The sequence below is a fragment of the Rhamphochromis longiceps genome, linkage group LG11, assembly GCF_057381845.1.
Source record: "Rhamphochromis longiceps isolate RC_006_pf linkage group LG11, R_longiceps_female_GT1.1, whole genome shotgun sequence".
NCBI classification, from domain to species: Eukaryota; Metazoa; Chordata; class Actinopteri; order Cichliformes; family Cichlidae; genus Rhamphochromis; species Rhamphochromis longiceps.
The window spans coordinates 6,578,430-6,598,737 of NC_140567.1; the positions used below are offsets into that span (position 1 = coordinate 6,578,430).

At 40.9% G+C, this 20,308-nt stretch overlaps 1 protein-coding gene across 5 annotated transcripts in view; it reads left to right on the top strand.

Annotated features, from left to right (window-relative positions):
- The window catches only part of ano10a (anoctamin 10a), a 37,413-nt gene that overhangs the window by 15,387 nt on the left and 1,718 nt on the right, over positions 1–20,308 (top strand). For 4 of the 5 annotated variants that reach the window (XM_085422070.1, XM_085422067.1, XM_085422069.1 and 1 more), the window contains one exon: positions 7,565–7,681. In XM_085422070.1, coding sequence (XP_085278196.1) covers positions 7,565–7,681 — 117 coding nt within the window. Of the gene's footprint in view, positions 1–7,564; positions 7,682–13,229; positions 13,247–20,308 lie in introns of all 5 variants that reach the window. The other variant, XM_085422071.1, reaches the window with a different exon arrangement.

Here is a 20,308-nt window from a genome sequence, read left to right on the forward strand (position 1 = left end):
ATATCACGTTGCATGCGGTGTGACTTGAAACTAGCAACAGAAGCCATGAACTCATCAGGCCTGCAAGGATCATTTTACCATAAACTTCCAAACAGCTGATCTTCTGTTTGCCAACAGAGGAGTCACACAGGTTTAGTAGAATGCAGGTTTAAGACACCTCCACACTGGCTTCTTTGACTTTTAAGAGCTGAATGTTACATCCATCTATTCAGTCTATACACTGAGGTTAAGACATGAACCATGTAGTGCTGATCCAGTTGAGTTAAAGAATGTAATGATAATCGAATGAACGGATGTCCTTTAGTAGGACTGAAGATATTTTAAGCTTTTAATCAACCAGGTGTGTTTTTCCGCAATTTGTTTGTTATTACTTATTACTCTCAACTTCTCTGATATTCCCTCCAGCTTCAATTTGTAACACAGTGGCAGCTTTTTTTCATCACTTTTAATAATAACAATAATAATAATAATAATGTATACTTTATTGATCCCCGTGGGGAAATTCCTCTCTGCATTTAACCCACTCCCTCAGTGAAGCAGAGTGAATATGACCTTTGTTTGTTTGGTGTGTGTGTGTGTGTGTGTGTGTGCGTGTGTGTGTGTGTGTGTGTGTGTGTGTGCATTACATGAGCCCTTACTCTAGACTTTTTCTGATTAAAGACTCCAGGGACTCCAGTAAATCACACTCACAGCATGTTGCCTCTAATCCATCCTAACCTCCTCCAAACTGTCTTTTGGGCTGAGTAGAAGTGAACATGACTTTTTATAGCAGAGGGCTGCGCTTTGGGCCTGGGGGTCATGTTCACTGCTTGATTTGCACTCTGCCTCACTCACCTGAATCATGAGAGGAGGTGTGATGCTGCTTTTGCAAACACAGAGGGAAACCAGGTTAGCTCACAGCTTGGTGTTTGGCTTACACTCTCGCTTTGCAGTGGTTGTATATGAGCAATCCATCCTGCCGCGACACACTGCATCAGTCAGGTGTGTCATGCATTTCCTTGCTTTTCTCTTTAGTGCACACTGCAGACCTGTGATGGAAGGCTTGGATCAAAGTAGAGATAAAATGAGTGAATGTGGAAGCAAAAGGAGGAGAAACGGGAAGGAAGGGACTGAGAGCAGAACTGCCAGGGCTGATGAGAGAGACAAGGAAAACGATTGACTGAGGAAAAGAAACCTGTGTGTGTGTGTGAGAGAGAGCGAGCGAGATCCAAGCACGTTCTTGCCTGCTACCACCACATTTCCTAGAATTGAGCAAACAGGCTATTAAAGAGATGGCACAACAAGAACAGTGAGAGCCAGCTTGTGTAATGTTAAGTGTGTGAAAGAAGAGCTGCACATGAATACACATACATGTGGTTTATTGACTCAGCAGCCAGTATATTGCTTTTAGAGAAACCCTTTCTAATTAAAGCTGCTAACAGGTCTGTCAGTGCATACATTGTTAAATACAGCTAACTCCAGGCGGAGCAGAGCCTCTAACCCACTATCTTAGTGTGGACAGACAGGAGATCACAGATGTTTTTTTTTCCTTCGAAGCATTTCTCATTGCTCTTCTTAAGTCGGTCGTCATCTCTTTAATAAGAGAAGGCTGATTCAGAGAGCTGAGGGTTCAAATCAAAACCCTCAGCTCCTCTTATCTCTGTTATGGGGGTGGGTTGGGAACAGGCGCGAGGGCTTCGCCGCGCCGCTTTCCAGCATCAGTGCTATGATACCTGGGTAATTGCTGTGTAGGGTTTACACACATCAGTGAGCAGTAACTAGGCAACTGGCCAGCCTGCCGCTGAAAGAGACAGAGACTTTCTTTCAGAGTCACGGGTCTGTCTGTTATAATCGACTCATTTCAGAGGAGGAGCTGAGGAAACAGAGCAGGGACTATGAAGTGTGTCTGCTTACAAGGGACCTGAAAGGACGGGAGACAAGATCACAGCCTAATGGCATGGAACAAGAAAGGGTTCACAGTTATTGGTTATTTGAGCTGGTGTGCAGCACACAGGTGTTTTCAATTTGACAAAACTTTTAACACAAAATATCTCGGCATGATGGAAAACTAATTAGTTATCATGGTTTGTGTGTAGCCTGTATTGTGTATTTACACGACTTCTAAGACTGACTCGAACCATAAATGCAGTATTTGAATTGAGAATATTAGTGCGTAGGACACAGATATGTCCTAAGGCCCTAAGTGATGTTTACAGCTTGAGACAGTCTATAGTGCAAACAACAATACATTAAGTTAAAGCTGGAAGAAGCAATAGTAGTCAGTATGTGTTATCAGAGGTTTACATCCACTCATGCCCACTCATCATGGGTATGAATGTCACAGTAATTTTGGGCTTCTTGGAGCTGATTGTACTACATACATGATGATTGCACATGCCCATAATGAGTGTATGTAACCTGCTGGCCATAATTGTTTATAAAAGCATCCGTAGGGGTTATTATGCATTTAATTTAATTTGTAAAGCTTATATTCACTCTAAATACACAAACTTTTATGAAGTCCAGCAATCGCTCTCCTTTAAAATTTGGTTTGATGGTTATTTTTAGAGGCAAATATCTGTCTTAAAGGCTGTTAGATGCTCTGGGACCATCATAAATGGGACCGAGTTGAGCGACGAGACTGAACGAACAGTTACATTATAGCCTATAGAGCAGAGTGGAACAGCAGTGTCATGGTAATATAAAAATGCTTTTCTGTGCTGCCAAAGTCTACCAGTTCAAAGTAAAGTACGTTATTATAATACAGACCATACTAACTGCTCACAAAGCTGATTACGGGTCAGTACAGTACAGTACATTATTAACTTTGTAATCTAAATGAAGCCAAAGACCTGACATTAACATAGCTCTGTGTGGTGATTAAGGTGCCTGCATGGGACAGTTTTTTGTGTGTGTCTGTCAAATTGTCTTTTTCAGCAGCCCACCACACAGTAATCTCATTACACTGTTTTTAAAGACAATAAGATGATCTTATCTGCTGGCAACCACAGAGCAGCAGCAGGCCAGGATCCACCCATAAACTAGTCTAGCCTCCCACTCTGTATTTGAGCTTTGTTTACACTGGAGGAGCTTTGAACTTGGTGCGCAAAGCAACTTAATCTTCTAAACCTATATTATGTAATTAAATGACCCCACTCTACAGCTATTTGTATTGCAATGCATTGTTTTGTTTTGTTTGTGATAGCACTGAATGCAACGTCGTGTTATTATTTCCTTGGACTTTACGTTATCACGGTTAGCTAATAGAATTTCTTTGAGCAATTAGAGAAGGATGCCTCCTGCTTCCCTAATCATTATCTAGAACCAGTATTTTTATAATTCCACTGGTGTGTTTGTCCCTGAGTGGCACCTTCATTAGTATGCATAGATATTTGACCCATCATCAGGATGACTCAAGTTTATCACGACTCTCACTGTGTAATTCCCTCAGTAGTCTGGAGACCGCATCACAGCTAAGAGGAGACTTAGATTTGGCCTTAAAGTTATTGGCTGACAAGAAAGTCATGACTCAAAATGAATACTAATGAGTGTATCTGCTAGATGTGCAAGCTACTGCATGCAAATATATTGATCATGACATAACTTAATCGTCTAATGTAGACCTCATGTTGTGTTAACAGCTCATTGTGCTGCCACCTGGTCAATAAAATCGGTGTATGCAGCTTTACTTTACGCTGAGTCAGACCTCACGAATCAAGTCGCACTGCATCGTAAAGACTGACATGCCTCGCTGTCCTCACATCATACAGCAAACACACTCTCCCAAAAGTTGCGATCTCTCCCTCTCACGTCGGTGCCGCTGCTTCCCTGCGCCGCTGTTGGCTGTCCCCAGCATTCGCATGTCTGCTCATCATCACTCCCTAATTTGATATACAATATTTTTGGTGAGTGATGAGCTCCACAGCATAAAAACCAGACTTTTGTATTCAAACTACATGCTGGTGCATTCCTGTTTCCTGACTAAGTTGATTAAAAAAATATTTAAATACATTTATTATTCTTGTTGCGTATATCAAGAAGCAAAAGCAGGGTTTCTCCTGCAGACAAAAAAAATTGCGACACAATTTTTTGTTTGTTTGTTTGTTCCACATGTTCTCATTCATTTTTCTCCTCAACATTCTACACACAATACCCAATAATGACAAAGTGAAATAAAATGCTGAAATGTATTAAAAATCACAACATAACATGCAGATAAATATTCACAGCTTTTGCTTCACTGCTTTGAAGCATGTAGGATGAATTGTTCAGAAGACTTTAAGGCAACATGAAGAAGACTGTAGTGAAAACACAGTATGGCAGCTAGCTGTTAGAAAGATGCGTTCTGCTCAGATCACGTATGAAAAGGCAGTTTTTCTGTTTGTGTCTCATCAGTAAGATTGACGGTGGAATGAAATGTAGTCAGTTCCATGCTAACAGCAAAATGTACTAAATGATTTGAGCATTAGTGCGGTGGCTAAGGTAACATTAGCAATAAATCTGGGCAGTATGGCCAAGAATTCACAATTCCTATTTGTTTTTTCCTCATTACATAAACGCAACAAAAGAATGAATTCCAAAGTAGTCAAAGAGGGAAGTGGCTTTGCATGATTCATAGTTCAAAACAATTCTTGCTTTTCTTTTGTTAGGTGGCCACTCGGCTATTTTTGCTCCTCTTCCTTTAAGGCCACCCACCCTTCTAGTGAGCTTCCTTCCTGCAGCAAATTCGAAAAGCAGGTGGGTGGGGTTTCTGTCCTTTACAGCAGCGGTCCTCAACCCCCGGGCCTCGGACCGGTACCGGTCCGTGAGTCGTTTGGTACCGGGCCGCGAGAGTTGAGGCTCAGGTGTGAAATGTCTGGTTTTCAGGGTTTTTATCGGTTTTCAGCGTTATTTTGTTATCGTTTTTATCGTTAACTCGGTTTTCCTGGGTCTTTTCACGTGTGTTATGAATAAATCTTCTTTTTTTGGTACCGGTACTAGTTTTATTTTGTTGTATTTATCCGCGACACCTTAAAGGCCGGTCCGTGAAAATATTGTTGGGCATAAACCGGTCCGTGGCGCAAAAAAGGTTGGGGACCGCTGCTTTACAGGACAGCCTCTCGCCCAGGCCTGCTGTGAGTTATTAGTCAAGAAATGGCTATTAGGTCTGCTTTAATTAAAACTGTACACCCTTCCAGAATAAGTAGGATAGCAAACCAACAGTAAAATCCACTTGTTATCTTTTCATTTAATACAAAGAATACACCAGGAGGCTATAGAAAAATCTTAGCACCACAAGATTTTTTTGACTTGGCGTGGTATTCTTGGAATCCATTTCTTTTATTCTCTTAGTAAGTTCAAGTTGTGTCACTGAATAGCATGTCAAAGAAAATACCAGAGTCAGTGACATTCACCAACACCTTTGTTAGATACACCTCTTCAAATTCTTGTTAACACAAATATCTAATCAGCTAATCATACGACAGAAAGGTATGCAGACATGTAGACTTTCCACTGGTCAAAGTGGTCAAACTAAGCATGGTTGTGGGCGTCAGATGGGCTACTCTGAATGTTTCAGAAACTGTTGATCTGAGCGGCAGCTCTCACAACCATCTCTGTGGTTTACAGAGTATGGTCAGAAAAAGAGAAAATATCCAATCAGCAGCAGTTCTCCAGCTGAAAATGATTTGTTCTTGTCAGAGTCAGAGGAGAATGGCTAGACTGCTTCAAGTTGGCAAAGGTACCCATGATTTAACAACCAAGGTGTAACTAACAAAGTGACCTGTAAGTTTGCACTCCATGTTCTCTGTGTATTTTTGCCTGAGCGCCTCAAACAAAGCAAACTTTATAGTAAACCCAGACAGCTCATATCAATCTGCTCATATCTTGATTTGATGCGAGATAATAACAGGTCTAATTAGTTTCTTTGTTTGGAGGAGTGTCCAGGTGTTCCTCTTTACGTAGGGCTACACAATATTAAGCTGTATATCAAATACTTGTTCTTCAAATAGGAAATGGCAAACCTGTAATATCCAGAGTTTGTCTTTATAGATTTTTTTTTTTTATAATTTTAGAACATTTCTCAGCTGTAGTAACATTTCTGTTTGCCCTACATTTATTTACTTGATGAAGGAGAACATCAGCCTTTGCTGGTGTAATTTAATCAGCGTAGCAATGATGATACAAATAGTTTTCATACTGAGCATTTGAAGTTCAGTCACATCCATTGTGTCAGACAAAGCAGAATTTATTGTCAGGCTCAAATGTTTCACAAGTTACCTTCTTCCAACCTTCACCGAGTGTCCTCTGTCTTTAGTCTAACCTTGTGCTGTTGAACACACACAAATATAAATTAGCCTTCAATAGCATTAGCAATTCGCTAAGAGCTAGACTGTTTATTCTGCACTTTCAATCAATGTAACAAACCACTGAGGTCAGGGATTTCTGAGCATGTTCTGGTTGTTAATTATTGGAGCTGCTGTGCTGACTGGAATGGCAAAATGTCTTAGTTTATGCAACTTCAAGCTCACAGTGTTCCAAGTGGCATCAATCAGAGCATAATCTGGGGTCATATTATGTCCAACTAGGCAAGATAAATTATTTTACCATCCTCAGTGAAAGCTAGTGTTAGCGTGGGAATATATGTAATTCCATTGTCTTACTCAAATCACTTGGTTTGATAACCCTGAAAGCCATTCCTGTGGAGCAGTGCACCTTGTTATCTGCTCTTTTTTTTGTTCCATCTACTGTAGCATAAGTCCATTACTGTGATGAGGAAAAGGGTGCTGAATCAAAGAAGCTGATGGCGGCTGGCCGTGCTCCAGATGGACTGGCGTGTGTGTGTGTGTGTGTTTCATCATCTTTATGGGAAAACGCATATTCTGCTGATTCAGAAGTGTGCAGTTTGCTGTATTTGATTACTCGAGGTCTGACAGAGAGAAACTGAGATCTGTGGACCCAGTTAAGACTTTTACAAGCACAAAGTGTTCTGGGTGTTGGGTCTGTATGTATCCTAATATGCAATGCACATGAAATATGTTTTTAATTTTTTTTCTGCTCAAAATGTTTGGGTAGCACGAAAGTTTGATATTATGGCCCATGGATATATTCATCAAAAGTTACTCTAAATCATGTCATATAGACACAGACGCGATTTTTTGTACTCAAAATAACATTTTTGTCTTGTTAGCTTTCCTTGAATCATCTTCCTTGCAGAATTTTGGCATTCTAGCTGTCAGATCGGTTCCAAACGGGAACGTGTCGACGGTTACTGTTTCCTTTCAGAGTCATTGTTAGAAGGCAGAGTCAAAGCTGCCTGTGCTGGGTTTTTTTTCATTCTCATTCAGCTTCAAGGACACGTACCGGGGCTGTCTGTCTCACTCTGACGGTCCACTCAGTCACTCCCCTTCTCCTGTTCTGTCCTCTGTCATTTTAAAAAAGTGTGTCCCGTGAAGGACACCAATCTTTAAAAACTGTAATCAGGTTATGTTGATGTATCTTTCAAAGCATGCTCTCCTTCCTCTGTTCAGAACTAAAAGGATGTAAATAAAACGCTGACCCTGAACTTCTTAATCCCTATGATGTGATTGTCTGTCTGTGATTTCAGCATGTACTGCTGGGCTTCAAGTTCATTCTGACCTTCCTCATCCAAGATGTTCCCAAACACATCCAGGACAAACTGGCCCGTCTGGAGTTTGAATCATTGGAGGCCCTCAAGAAGAAGGTAAAGTCTGACTCTGCTCTTACTTTCTTTACTTTGTTACCACTCAGCAAGTTGCTACCTGTCCTCTGACATTGGTTGACAACAATAAAAGGCTGATGGGGCAATGTCATAACCAGCGTTGGTCAAGTTACTTGAAAAAAGCTTCCCCCCAAAAGTAATCCTTTAACTTTACCGATTACTTATTTTTGAGAGTAATTAGTTACTTAGTTACTTTTTAAAAACATGATTTACAACCTGAATAGGTAATAAAGCAATAGATCTTTCAGCCCAATTCTACTTTTTCTGAATAATCCATCATATAAAATGTAATCAAATGGAAAAGTCTCTTTTTAAAACTTGCTTTATTAGTTTTAATCTTTTAACTTTATGCATCAAGCAAAAATGAAATTATATGCAACATTCCCTGACTGGAAGAAATTTGTTTAACATTTAAACAAACATTCTGCACATTCCAGCATAAAAAAATAAAATAAAATAGTTTTTTGTGTTTACACTCACTCTTGCACGTAAAACACAGCAGAAAATAAATAAAATCAAAGGCTCAGCAGTCCTGTTGCTCTATTTTCACCTGTTTAGCAGGAGTGGGGCAGGCGGAGGTTTGCCCTGGTGCAGGTGTGTCGCAGCCATCATGTCAGTGGAAGGATCCGGCAGTTTCTCTGTGAATTTCACATTCCCGTGGCAGCATACTCGGTGCTTGCGCGGACGTTTAGGGGTTTTTTCGCTGTAAAAAGAAGTTTTCTTCCCACACAGTGAACAGCGGACACTAATGTTTTTGTCACTTTTTACAGAATCAAACTCAAAGTAAGGTCAGTACTTCCACACTTTAAACGCTGCACGCTCAAACTCTCTGCCGCACTCGATATATTAACCGTTTTTGATCTGCACACAGCTGTTGCCACGAACGTCGCACTCGCTTACGTCATTGTCATGAGACACAAAAAAATCACGGTTTTAGTAACGCAGTAACGCAGCATGCTCACGGGAAAGTAACAGTAATCGAATTACCTTTTTTGAAATGTAATCCCTTACTCTACTCGTTACTTGAAAAAAGTAATCGGATTACGGTAATGCGTTACTGCTCATCTCTGGTCATAACCCTGCCAGGCTGGCAGGCAACATGAACACCAAAGTTTATGAACATGATAATTTGAGAACGAAATGATATAGGATTTTCAATTTGATACCGTAGGTGTATCAACTATGAAGCTGAGGGGTACCACGAGCCACACGGCATTTTCTTTTCACTTTGCTTAGTGGGAGGAGTCCTCATCACCAGAGGACTCTGTTTGTAGTAAATGGTGTCAGCAAGAAACACAAAGAACAGTTTCCCATCTGAGAACAAGATGTGATCTGAACTTGATTTTACCAATACATAAAGTAAAGTTGTTGTTGTTGTCAGTTGGCTCAGTCCATCCCTAATGGACCGATCCAACCTTTTTCCGAGTTCTGATCTGATAAACTACCTTTGCCGTGGGTATAAGGAGAGTGAAAGTAAACAAACATCTTTATCAGATCTTTCCAGTCCTGCAGGCTCACTTTGAAGATATTTCACACATAATGCATATACTACTATACCAACAGCTTCTGTCTGGAGGTTTGCAAACATTTTTTACATCACTTGAAGATGGTCAGACTGCTCAAATTCTGTGCTTAGCTTCCTTCATTCTACATTTGATCTACTGCTAGCTGCTGCTGTTGTGTGAATAAGTAAACCCAGAATAACACAGAGCAGGATTTCTTTCTTTGCACTGTGCATCGACTCATTGTCACTGATATTCGATCCAGCCTTTTGGATCAGTGTCAGATTTATATCCAATCCAAATATCAGAGTATCCCTAATAAGGCCTGGAAGTTTGAGGGTTCTGCACAGTATCTTAGCTATTCCCAGGACTGCACTCTGCATTCTGGACAGAGACCTCTTATGTAATCTCTTATTGCCACTCAACCCACTTTGGACTTTACCTTCCACATTTGGTTCATTTGTTCCTTTAGCCCCATTACTATTCCACGGCCTATTTCCTCGTGTTTCTTCTTCCTCATGTTACTGTCCACTGAGTTTGCCACATCTAAACACAACTGCAGTCTTATGTACCTTGTCAACCACCATTATGTCTGATTTGTTGGCCAGCAACTGCTTGTCTGTCCCACTGGACATTAACCTTGTTCTTCTCAACCACCTTTGGTCATGTCTCTCATCGAGAATTGAGGACTTCTAATGCATTTCACAGATGTTGCTGTACATTGCTTGGTCCACACTTCCCAGCTTGCGTCTTACATCCTGCTACTATGTGTTGGCTGGTGCTAGATTCCTGCCTCTCTGGATTTGGTGCTTGTGAGGAGTTTTCATGTCTTGACATCAGTGGCTTCAATCTTCGACCTTCGGGCATCTTTATCATGGTTCCTGTTGACCTGTGGGATACTTAGGTACTTGTAGCTGTCCTGTATGTCTGCTATTCCGCTTTCTGGTAGATCCACTCCTTCAGTCCAGTCCGAATGAGGATTGTGGTGAAGTGAATCAGTAAGTCAATGACTTGCTCACTCCTGGTATACAGCGTGGAAGTCATCCAAGGAGTCGTACCGGAGGAGGCTAATGGTCACTCCAGTCTTGCTAACCACCAACGCGCAAACATCCAACAGGAACAACTCAGTACATTTAGGCATGCAGGCATGGTCAAGATGACCTGCTGAAGTTCATACCAAGTACTGAATGTGACTTTAAATACAGCATGGTTATTGGTACAAGACTGGGTGGTCTGAGTATTTCAGAAACTGCTGATCTACTGGGATTTCCCACATAACCATCTGTAGGGTTTGTAGAGAATGGTCCAAAAAAGAGAATATCCGGTGAGCAACATTTCTCTGGGTGATAATGCATTTTTGGTAAGTGATATTTTGTTGGCACACTTTGGGCCCCTTACTACCAATAGAGCATTGCTTAAATGCCACAACCTACCTGAGTATTGTTGCTGACCATGCTCATCCCTTTATGACCACAGTGTACTAATCTTTCTTGTACCAGGATAACTTGTCGTATCACATCGCTCACATCATCTCAAACAGTTGACTGCACGCAGATGGCCGCCACAGTCACCAGATCACAATTCAGTAGAATACCTTTAAATTGTGGTTGAATGTTCAGCTGACAAATCGGCAGCAACTGCATAATAGTGTCATGTCAATATAGACCAAATTATGTGGTGAATGCTTCAAGCTACCACTAAAAATTAAGACTGTTCTGAACGGCGTCCAAGCTGGTACTAGCAAGGTATACCTAATTAAGTGTGGTAGAAATGGCTTTGAATAACACGGTCAGTAGGGCTGGGCCATATTATACCGTTCACGGTAATACCGGTATAATGTTAGGCAACGATAGGAAAATGAAATATCGCGATAGAATGGGAGTAAAACGCGCATGCGCAGTGCCTTTGTTTTCATACGCACATGGCCGATTGTTGAGTGAAACAGATGAACCAGAATTGGTTTGTAAAAATGGTGCAACTTCCGTGATGTGGAACTGGTTTGGTGTTTGTCCGTCAGATACACAACAAAGCACATTTTTTTGCAGAACATGCAAGCGGCCGTTGTTATTGTCGTATTTGTCGGACTAAGATGCTCTTAAATCTGGGAGTAATCTGGGTCCTAAACTCCGTATGCTTCAGGTCAAACAACACTGCAGCATCACTTAGAGTTAAAAACTGTCTAAATTCTTTCATCTTTAATAAAACGATCAGCATTGCTGCTTTACCAGGTGTAACTATAAAGTGCTTCTCAACTTTAACTTCCAGGCATCCATGAAAACAAAAGTTATTACATTTAATGGAGTTAGAAGTTAGCAGGAAGCTAGCAGAAGTTAGCTCGCTAGTTTCGCTAGTTACCTAAGCATGATATTGCATGTTCTGACTGAGAGATTTCTGAAAAAAATCAAACGTACAGATCTGCTATCACTTCCAACATAAATGAAGACAGGAAACTAAACAGCAGTGACGTTTGTAGGGTTACTGAAGTTGGGCTAGCTGGTATATAATGATGTGCTACGTGATCGCTAGCGACACAGCTATGTTAGCATAACATAAACAGTGAAGCTGGAGGACGAACACTAACACTTTTCCACTTATAAAAGTTAACGTGAAGGTTCTTCATGGTTAGAGACAAATGCAATCGCATGGCAGGATGCTGTAAACGGACCAAACTTCAGTCAGGAGAACAACTGAGATAATCCATCCACAATACCAGGTTAGTCATTAATATACTGCAACAACATGGGAATAGAGCAGCTGCCAGAGAATTCAACATTAATGAATCAATGGTACAGAAGTGGAGGAAGCAAGAAGAATGAGTTTAATAAAGTTTGATTTATCTGACTGCTTTGTTTCGCTTAATGTGCCTTATAATCCCGTGCACCTTATGGTCCGAAAAATGCGTACTGCACACTGCAGTTTAATGTTGCAAAGCACCTCTTTTTAACTTCAGTGGATATTATACATGGTTATGCTCAGGATATGTCAGCCCATTTCTGCTGGAAATGCCTTTTGGTTAAACTTTCAGCAAGGAATTTGCATTTGCACTGTTACATTTTTATAAAGCTTTAATGTACATAAAAACCAGCTTCTTGTTTAAGTGAAAATAAATGGAAGGTTGTCTTTTTGCGCTAGTAATGTTGTGGAGTTGTATTTTGTCTCGCATCAATTATATCGTCGGTTATATCGTTATCGCAAATTTTCAAATATATATCGCGATAAATATTTTTGGCCATATCGCCCTGCTCTAACGGTCAGTGTATGTGTATGTAATGTCTTTGAGCAAAAATCTCAGAGTTCTCTAATCGCTATTTATTTCTACCAGTTTGATTGTATATTCCTAATATGGTCATCTCAGGAACACAGCTCTGTGGATAAGCATAGAAACCCCACTTGCATGACATTTCTCATATAGTTATTTACTCAACATGCATTATGATGTGCTTGTATTTAGTAGCTATTGTGAAGTGTCAGATGTATACAAGAGCAGGGAGCTTGTGTATATCTCCATAACAACGTACAGCTCCAGAGCTTCCCACTTAGCATTAAGGCGAGCTCTCAATGTCTGTCTCAGACCACTTTACTGAAGATAAATGGTGTGCCCTATGCTAATAGTATTGATACGGCTCCACAGTAAAGCAGTGGCTTTCTGTGTGCCGCAGCTATTTGTTTGATGTGGACTGACAGAGCTGAGTGCTTCTCTGATGATCATCATTTCTTTCATATGGTCTTTGCTGCCCTTCAGTATGTTGCTGCTCCTCTATATATTGCTGTTTTATGGTCTGACTCATTACATACCATTTGCCAGTCTTACCAGAAGAACTTTAAAAAGAACCGCTCATTATTCATACTCACTATGTAAATAGATTAGATTTCATCAGTTGTTACCACAGATATATTGAATATATAACCACATCATGCTAATGTTTGCTTCCTGACTGAATATTCATCTTTAATTGGTCTGTTTCATGTACACACTCTCCTATTAACCAGTTATGTTGGCTTTAATTTGTGGTCTCTTGCTTCTGCAGAGACAGCTCCACGGAGGGTGAGTAGCTCACAGGCTGTGTGCGATTGCGGAGACTCTTTTGTGTTTTCACTGCCGAGCACTTGGTTGATATTTAATTACTTATAAAGTTGGCTAGTCACCGTGTGTTCTAATACAGATGTTTTTGGTGTGAGTTTGTGATCTAACAAGCGGAGATGTGTGATGCTGTGATACTACAGTTAACAGTTTAGTAAGAGAACCACTTAATGCTCATAATCAAGGTGGAAAACAGATGCTGGTGATTCACCTGTCAGCATGAAAGAAGATTCTCGTCGTAGCATCTGAGCGAATGAATGACTCCTCAAATATGAAATGTATATCCTAGGCTTCTCCTACCTTGTCAGCCTTCTTTCTATCAGTCTGACTGTCCTCAGAAAGACAGCCATTCAGACAGAATGAGAGCTAAATGAAGATGGTTTTCTGCGACTTAAGGCAAGCTGCTACATTAATGTAGTAACTCAAGTAGGCAGACATGCTGTGTCGGAGGTTGGAGGCCAATGATGAAGACATCTTGGGTAGAAGAAGCTACCTGAGAAATTACATATTACAAAACAAGCAGACATTGATTCCTGTTCTCAGTCTGAACCAGAAGTTCTGACCTGAAGCTCTAAAGCTGAAGTGGTTCTTTACAAGACTGTGTCGCACACAAATCTGATGCACATGTAACATCTATCCTCTGATGTTCCTGTAGCAGAACTCCAATTTAGATTATGAACTGCGTAAACCGAAGTTTCATCTCAAGTGAACCATAAGAGTAAAATCATTCTGTAATAACCGTATGGAACAAACATCCTTCTTTTTCTGTAATAATTATGAAGAAGTTCAACAACATTCTGAAGCTTTTCACATTTATTAAGGAATCATTTAGAAAATCAGGCAGATGTGTAATTTCAACAGTTGTATATACTCTATGGTGCAAAATCATAAGAATATTTATGCTGAGAGTTTTACAGATCCACAGAGTCTCTGTTTAGAAGTCAGGAGAATGTGTACATCCTATTTTTGTTGTTTTTTTTTACCTGGTTTTGCTTTGTTTGGCTTTTTTACACTCAGGTTGTTGCTATTTCACCACAAGACATCAATATATGACGAGTAGGAAGTGACACTGTTGCTATAACTCAGTGTGTCATGTGCTACTGCCGAAGGACCCCTCATGTGTCGATGTGATACACCAGTGGTTTTGGCACGCTCAATGTTTGTGAGCCAGTTTGCCTTTAGTGTGGTACAGCTGGCTGAGAGCCACGGAGCTTTTTAAACTCACTTAGTGAAACGTTTTTTCCAGCATGACAGCTGGACTAATTCACTCAAGAACCAGATCAATAAGAGAGTTCTAGGATTTATGGTTTAAGTTCATTAAATTTGAAAATCGGAAAGAAGTGTTTGATTAGACTAAAACGGAACATGAAGCTCTCTCCCTCATGCTACTCTATAGAGTAATAATGTGGTGGGGTGAAATGCATTCAGACATAGAGGGTATCATAGTGTGTATGCAGCATGGACTCGTTTGGAGAACTCGTGCAAGGATCTCAGATTCCCACAGGAGATACTTGATCAGACGGATTAGCAGCTTTCTTGGCTGCACTTCTTCAGCTACATGTCACCTTGCTCTGCACCACCATCTGAACACATCAGTCACAGCAGACTGAGAGGCCGGCACAAGATCCTGCCATAGTTTAACCCTGCTGTCATTAGGAAGAGAACTGGTAGATACATGTCACACCGATGCCATCCCAGTGGATACATGTCTGACTTTCCAGGGCTGCGTGTAGAGTAGGGCTGAACGATTATGGAAAATAATCTAATTGCGATTTTTTTGCCCCAATATTGCGATTGCGATGCGATATGCGATTATTTTTTAAGGTCTTTGTCTTCTGTATTATTAAACAAAGACAAGCAATACATCATATAGTATGGCCAATACTATATTACATTAATTTTAAACTGTTCTTTCCTGGAAGACAGACCTCTGTTATGATGACATGAGGTGATGCATGAATTGATGACTGACATTTTTATTTAACTTCTTCAATCACAACAGTATATTTGAACATACACAATAGTTTATTTTTAGCTTACAAACATCTGAGCATAAAGTGCTGACAAGGAACCCTGGTGTAAACATTAAAATGAAAGTCAGTACAATGTGCAGATTGCAGAAATATACATAAAAAAAAAATCAGTGGCTTTACCACACTCAGTTTTTCGACATCTGTGAACTACTAGACAGTCATTCAATTAAAAAATAATATTAAATAAATAAAACTAATAAATAAAAAATACACACATCTTACTGATCTTTGCAGTCAGTAACATTACACATAAAGTGCAAACATAATAGCAATTGTATAAACACACACACAAACACGCCTTTAAAATTTAAAGGCGTGAAATTGGACGGTCTAGTTCTGATTAGCGTCACCGCTGTCTCGGTGGAGTTTAATAAACTCGGCCGTCTGCTTCTTGCTATCTAAAATATAACCAGACACTGGTGTAAATTCTCGACTGTCTCATACTTCTGTTTAATAAGTTTTCTGTTTGACGTTTAGTCAGCTGTGTGAAAACCAAGGAGGAACCCACCCGGGGGATTAATAAAGTTTTATTTTATCTAATCTAATAACTTTAATCTCAGCCAAACCGATTTACTCACGAACAAACAAAACACTGAAAAAAGCCCAACAATAACATTTTTAGGTTGTCTAAGTGACTTATATATTACGTTTAACCCGAGCAGCGAAACTCCGCGGTGATCTGAAAATGATGTGCCGGGAGTTGTGCCGTTCTCGGCCGCATCAGTAACCCTCGAGCTCCCGGCTAGCTGTCGAGCTGGTGGGTAGCAGACGCCTCTGAAAACGTCGAAGCACTTTTGCAAATATGGGATATCTTGATAAACCGAGCAGATATTTGATGTTTACACAACTACTTTCTCGCCTGAAAATATGTTAAAAGTTTATTTTGTGACCCAGAAAGATTAGTATGAGTAATTTTAAAACTTAGTAGCGGCCGCCATTGCTGGAAACTGGAGTTTGGCTGGGCCGCGCTATGAATTCTGGGATATGGTAGTAATTTGGACAGCCTTCGGCACGTCGCTGTGACGTAATCGGTCTACAAATGCGGCCTCAGGAGGATGCAGCCCATGAATTTGGACATGTCCAGAGTATAATCGCAGCCTTTGCGGTTAGAAAATTGCACTTGATCATGTCGCGATATTATCGCAAATGCGATATATCGTTCAGCCCTAGTGTAGAGTGTTTTTCTGTAGCTCTGTTCTAAACACGGCACTGCACATTAGTGACGGCATGAACTTGTTGGTTTATCCAAGTGTTCAAGCTGCCCGTTTAAAGTGTTGATTATCCCGGTTGATGCAAGTGCAACAGTACGATGGTGGTCAAAGCAGCAGAAGCCTTGTTTGTATAAGGTGTCCTCTGCTGTTATCATGACTGCCAAAGAAATTAGCTGAAGGCTAACAGCCATGTATCAAAGCCATCGCACAGTCTACACGAACCACGCTCGATTGATTTGCTCTGTCCATGTAGCATTACGGCCTACAGTTATCTAACTTTACTGAAATCTGACAGTCTGTGGGTGTCTGCACTAATTAAACATCATTGAAAGGTGGTTCAGTTCTTATAGGTTGTCAGGTTTTTCTGTGTGACAGCAGTTTGACTTTTCATTAGATTTGTTATAAAGTAACTGGTTACCTAAATCAGCGGTCCCCAACCTTTTTTGCGCCACAGACCGGTTCGTGCCCGACAATATTTTCACGGACCGGCCTTTAAGGAGTCGCGGATAAATACAACAAAATAAAACTAGTACCGGTACCGAAAAAAGAAGATTTATTCATAACACACGTGAAAAGACCCAGGAAAACTGAGTTAACGAAAAAAAAGATAAAAACCCTGAAAACCATACATTTCACACCCGAGTCTCAACTCTCGCGGCCCGGTACCAAACGACTCATGGACCGGTACCGGTCCGTGGCCCGGGGGTTGAGGACCGCTGACCTAAATGGTGAGCGATTGATAGAACAGGATGTCTTGATCTGAGTATCTGCTAGGGACACTGAAGCCAGGAACAATTGCTCATTGCCTGAAAAACTTAATTACTTAATTACAAAGTGATGGGTTCCCAGATTTGAGCCTCCTAGTTTGATTGAAGTTTTGCGGGGGTCGGGGCGACTGGGCTTTGACTTAAAGGAGCTCAGGACCTTATTTAGAGTCAGCAGTCAGGGATGAACACTCAGCAGAATCGGTCCACAACAGAGAGCTGTGCACTCTTCATACTACACACTTTGTAACAACACCTCAGACCTTGACAAGACATTGCAGCTTAGCAGTGCAGCATTTGTCACATGCACACACAATTCATTTTCACAGAGGAGAACACAGCGTCCCTCACGACGCTAATAAGTGTGTGTGTAAAGACTTCAACCTTCATTCACAAATGCATATGTGCATGTTTTGGGAGTATTTGCGGGTTGTTGGTTTTTTTTGCTCCTCCCTCAGGGTAGGTACTCTCAAGTACCTCACACTGTGTTACAGCTGTATGATGTTTGATCTAGAGGTGTCCCCAGAGTTCTTTGGTCCCAAACAAAAATGTCTTTGGTGTGACTCTGGTGTGGAAGGTGGACTAGCTTGTTTTAGCGTTTATTTTACTCATGTTGTAGCTTCAGTTAAACTCCACAGTAATGTAACTAGTCCGAGTTTAGGGTCAGTGTAAGGTTAGAGTAAGGCTGGGCACTAATTATGGTAAAGGTTTAAATAAGTCGCTGTGAAATATCTAATGTAACGCCCTCCAAACACATGGAGACACAACTCTGTGTGTGTTTGTGTGTGAGTTTGTGCTGTGGGTTTTTAAAGTCCTGCTTTCTGTCCTCGCTGATGAATAATGACGTGTTCAGACTATTAGCAGAGCTAGCAGTGGCTCTGGGTTCAGAGGCGAAGGTCTGTAGACAGCACTGTGAGCAAGAGATGATGCTTTATCTAAGATTTTCATCGTAATGAGCTGTGTTTGTATCAAGGCAGGATCTTGATACAAACTATCATTTGAATTGTTAATCTGTGGTTTTAGGAATATAAAATGTGTGAAAAACCATTTTTCAAAAATCTTTGTTTTTCAAAATAAATGAATCAACTTAGTTTAATTTTTTTTTGTTTTTAACAGAATATCCAAGTGTTTTTCATAAAAGCAGATTGTCTGAAAAGGCAAAACACAGTTGTGTCAGTGTAGCTGTCAGCCTCTAAAGCGTTGCTTTAATGTGATCAGCTGGACCTGTGCTAATAGTGTTTTTAGCCCTCAGTGTAGACACGGCATCACCGTCTTTGTCTGTCAGTTTGTGTAGAACTTTGTAAGAACTACTTTGCTGACTCGAGACCACGTGTTCATACATATATGTACATTTTCTAGCTTTGATCATTCATCCTGCTTGTCAGTGTGAACATTTCACAGTCCATCCACCCACCCAGACCTTTAGCACATCCTGGGTCTGCCCCAGGGTCTTCTCAGATCACATGTAAGGCATCCAGGAGGCATGCACACAAGAATTTCACTCGCATGTGCTGTGCCAGTGTGCCTGCACATGTGATGTGACAATAAAAAGTGATTTGATTTGATTTGCTGGTCAAATGTGTGAACCACCGTAATTGGCTCCTTTTTAATGTGAAGGAGTAGCAGCTCTATTCTGAGCTCTTATTGAATGACTCAGCTTCTTGCCCCATTGCTGAGGATGAGCTCAGACACCCTTTCTCAGCCACTTCTATCTGTAGAAGTACTTCTGTTTCACTTTTCCAGGCATTAGCTCCAGCTCATTGCTGTAGGTGAAGGGTAGGAATGTAGATCAACAGATTCACCTTTGGGCTAAGATATCTGTAGACATGCTGAACCAGTCTGCCTGTCAATCTGCCGATGACAGTGCCCTCGACGCAGCAACTCGTCCACTACCCAGAGAAAGCAATGCACCTTTATCTGACTAACAACAGTGGCCTGTTTCTGTCCTGAATGATGCAAGTATCCCTTATGTTGAGGGAAAAACAAAACTGAATTATAATAATTAAACAGTTGAAAACGTATTTGCTTTACCTTGTCCAGTCTGCAAGAATTACATTTAACTTGTATGATGTAAAACCAGGCTTTAGATTTTGTTTGCATTAGAATACATTCATTAACCTCTTGCCAGAAGCTCGGAGGAATTATTTGATTAAAACATGAGTCTGCCAAGATCAGCATTAAGGGAAGAGGGGCATCTTCAAAGTCCTGCGCAGTAATTTCTTAAAGTGTGAGCTGGAACTGCTAAGGCCAGCTTGAGCCAAAAACTGTCCGCACTATTAGACTACACCTCCATTTAGTCTGTATATGTCCTCCTCTCTGAGCTCCTGTGTGACCTTGTGGAAAAAGTTCCAGCAGGCAGACCTGTGGGGTTTGGACAGCTGTGACAAAATCAGATCTGTGACAGAGGATCAGGTTTTTGCTTACAGTGTAACTAAAGCTTGCATCGATGAAGATGAGCTACACTGTCCTTCAGTCCTCTTAGAGAAACATGTAGTTAGCAGAGCAGTAGAGATTTGTTGTTTTGCTTCTGTCTGATCCCGAGAGCCAGTCCTCGCTCTCTGACAGGCTCCATCTGCAGGAGAATGACCAGACCCCGCAGCCAAACATGTAATAAAATGTGAATAAAAAAAATCCAGGTCCTCTCACTGCTCACAACATAATGTCATTTTAGGAAACAGAAACACCGTGGGAGACTTATAAAGCAGGTATCACCATCCAGTAAAGTGGAGTTTACATGAACCCCGCAGGGGAACATTGTGTGCAAGACTGAGAAATGGAAAACGAAGCATTTGTCATGGCTACCTTCCTTTATCAGTTCAAACAGCTCAACTACCATCATCTTTGTTTTCAAGCTGTTACAAACCAGAGCAACCCAGGCTTTAGTCTGATTATTTCTGAGCTACTTAAAGGGCTCGACTGCTTTGGGCACTACAAGCAACTACAAACGCAGCTCCAATCAACATCATATTAATGTGATGTAGAGGTTGAAATATTTGTTCTTCACCTCAACAGTAACAC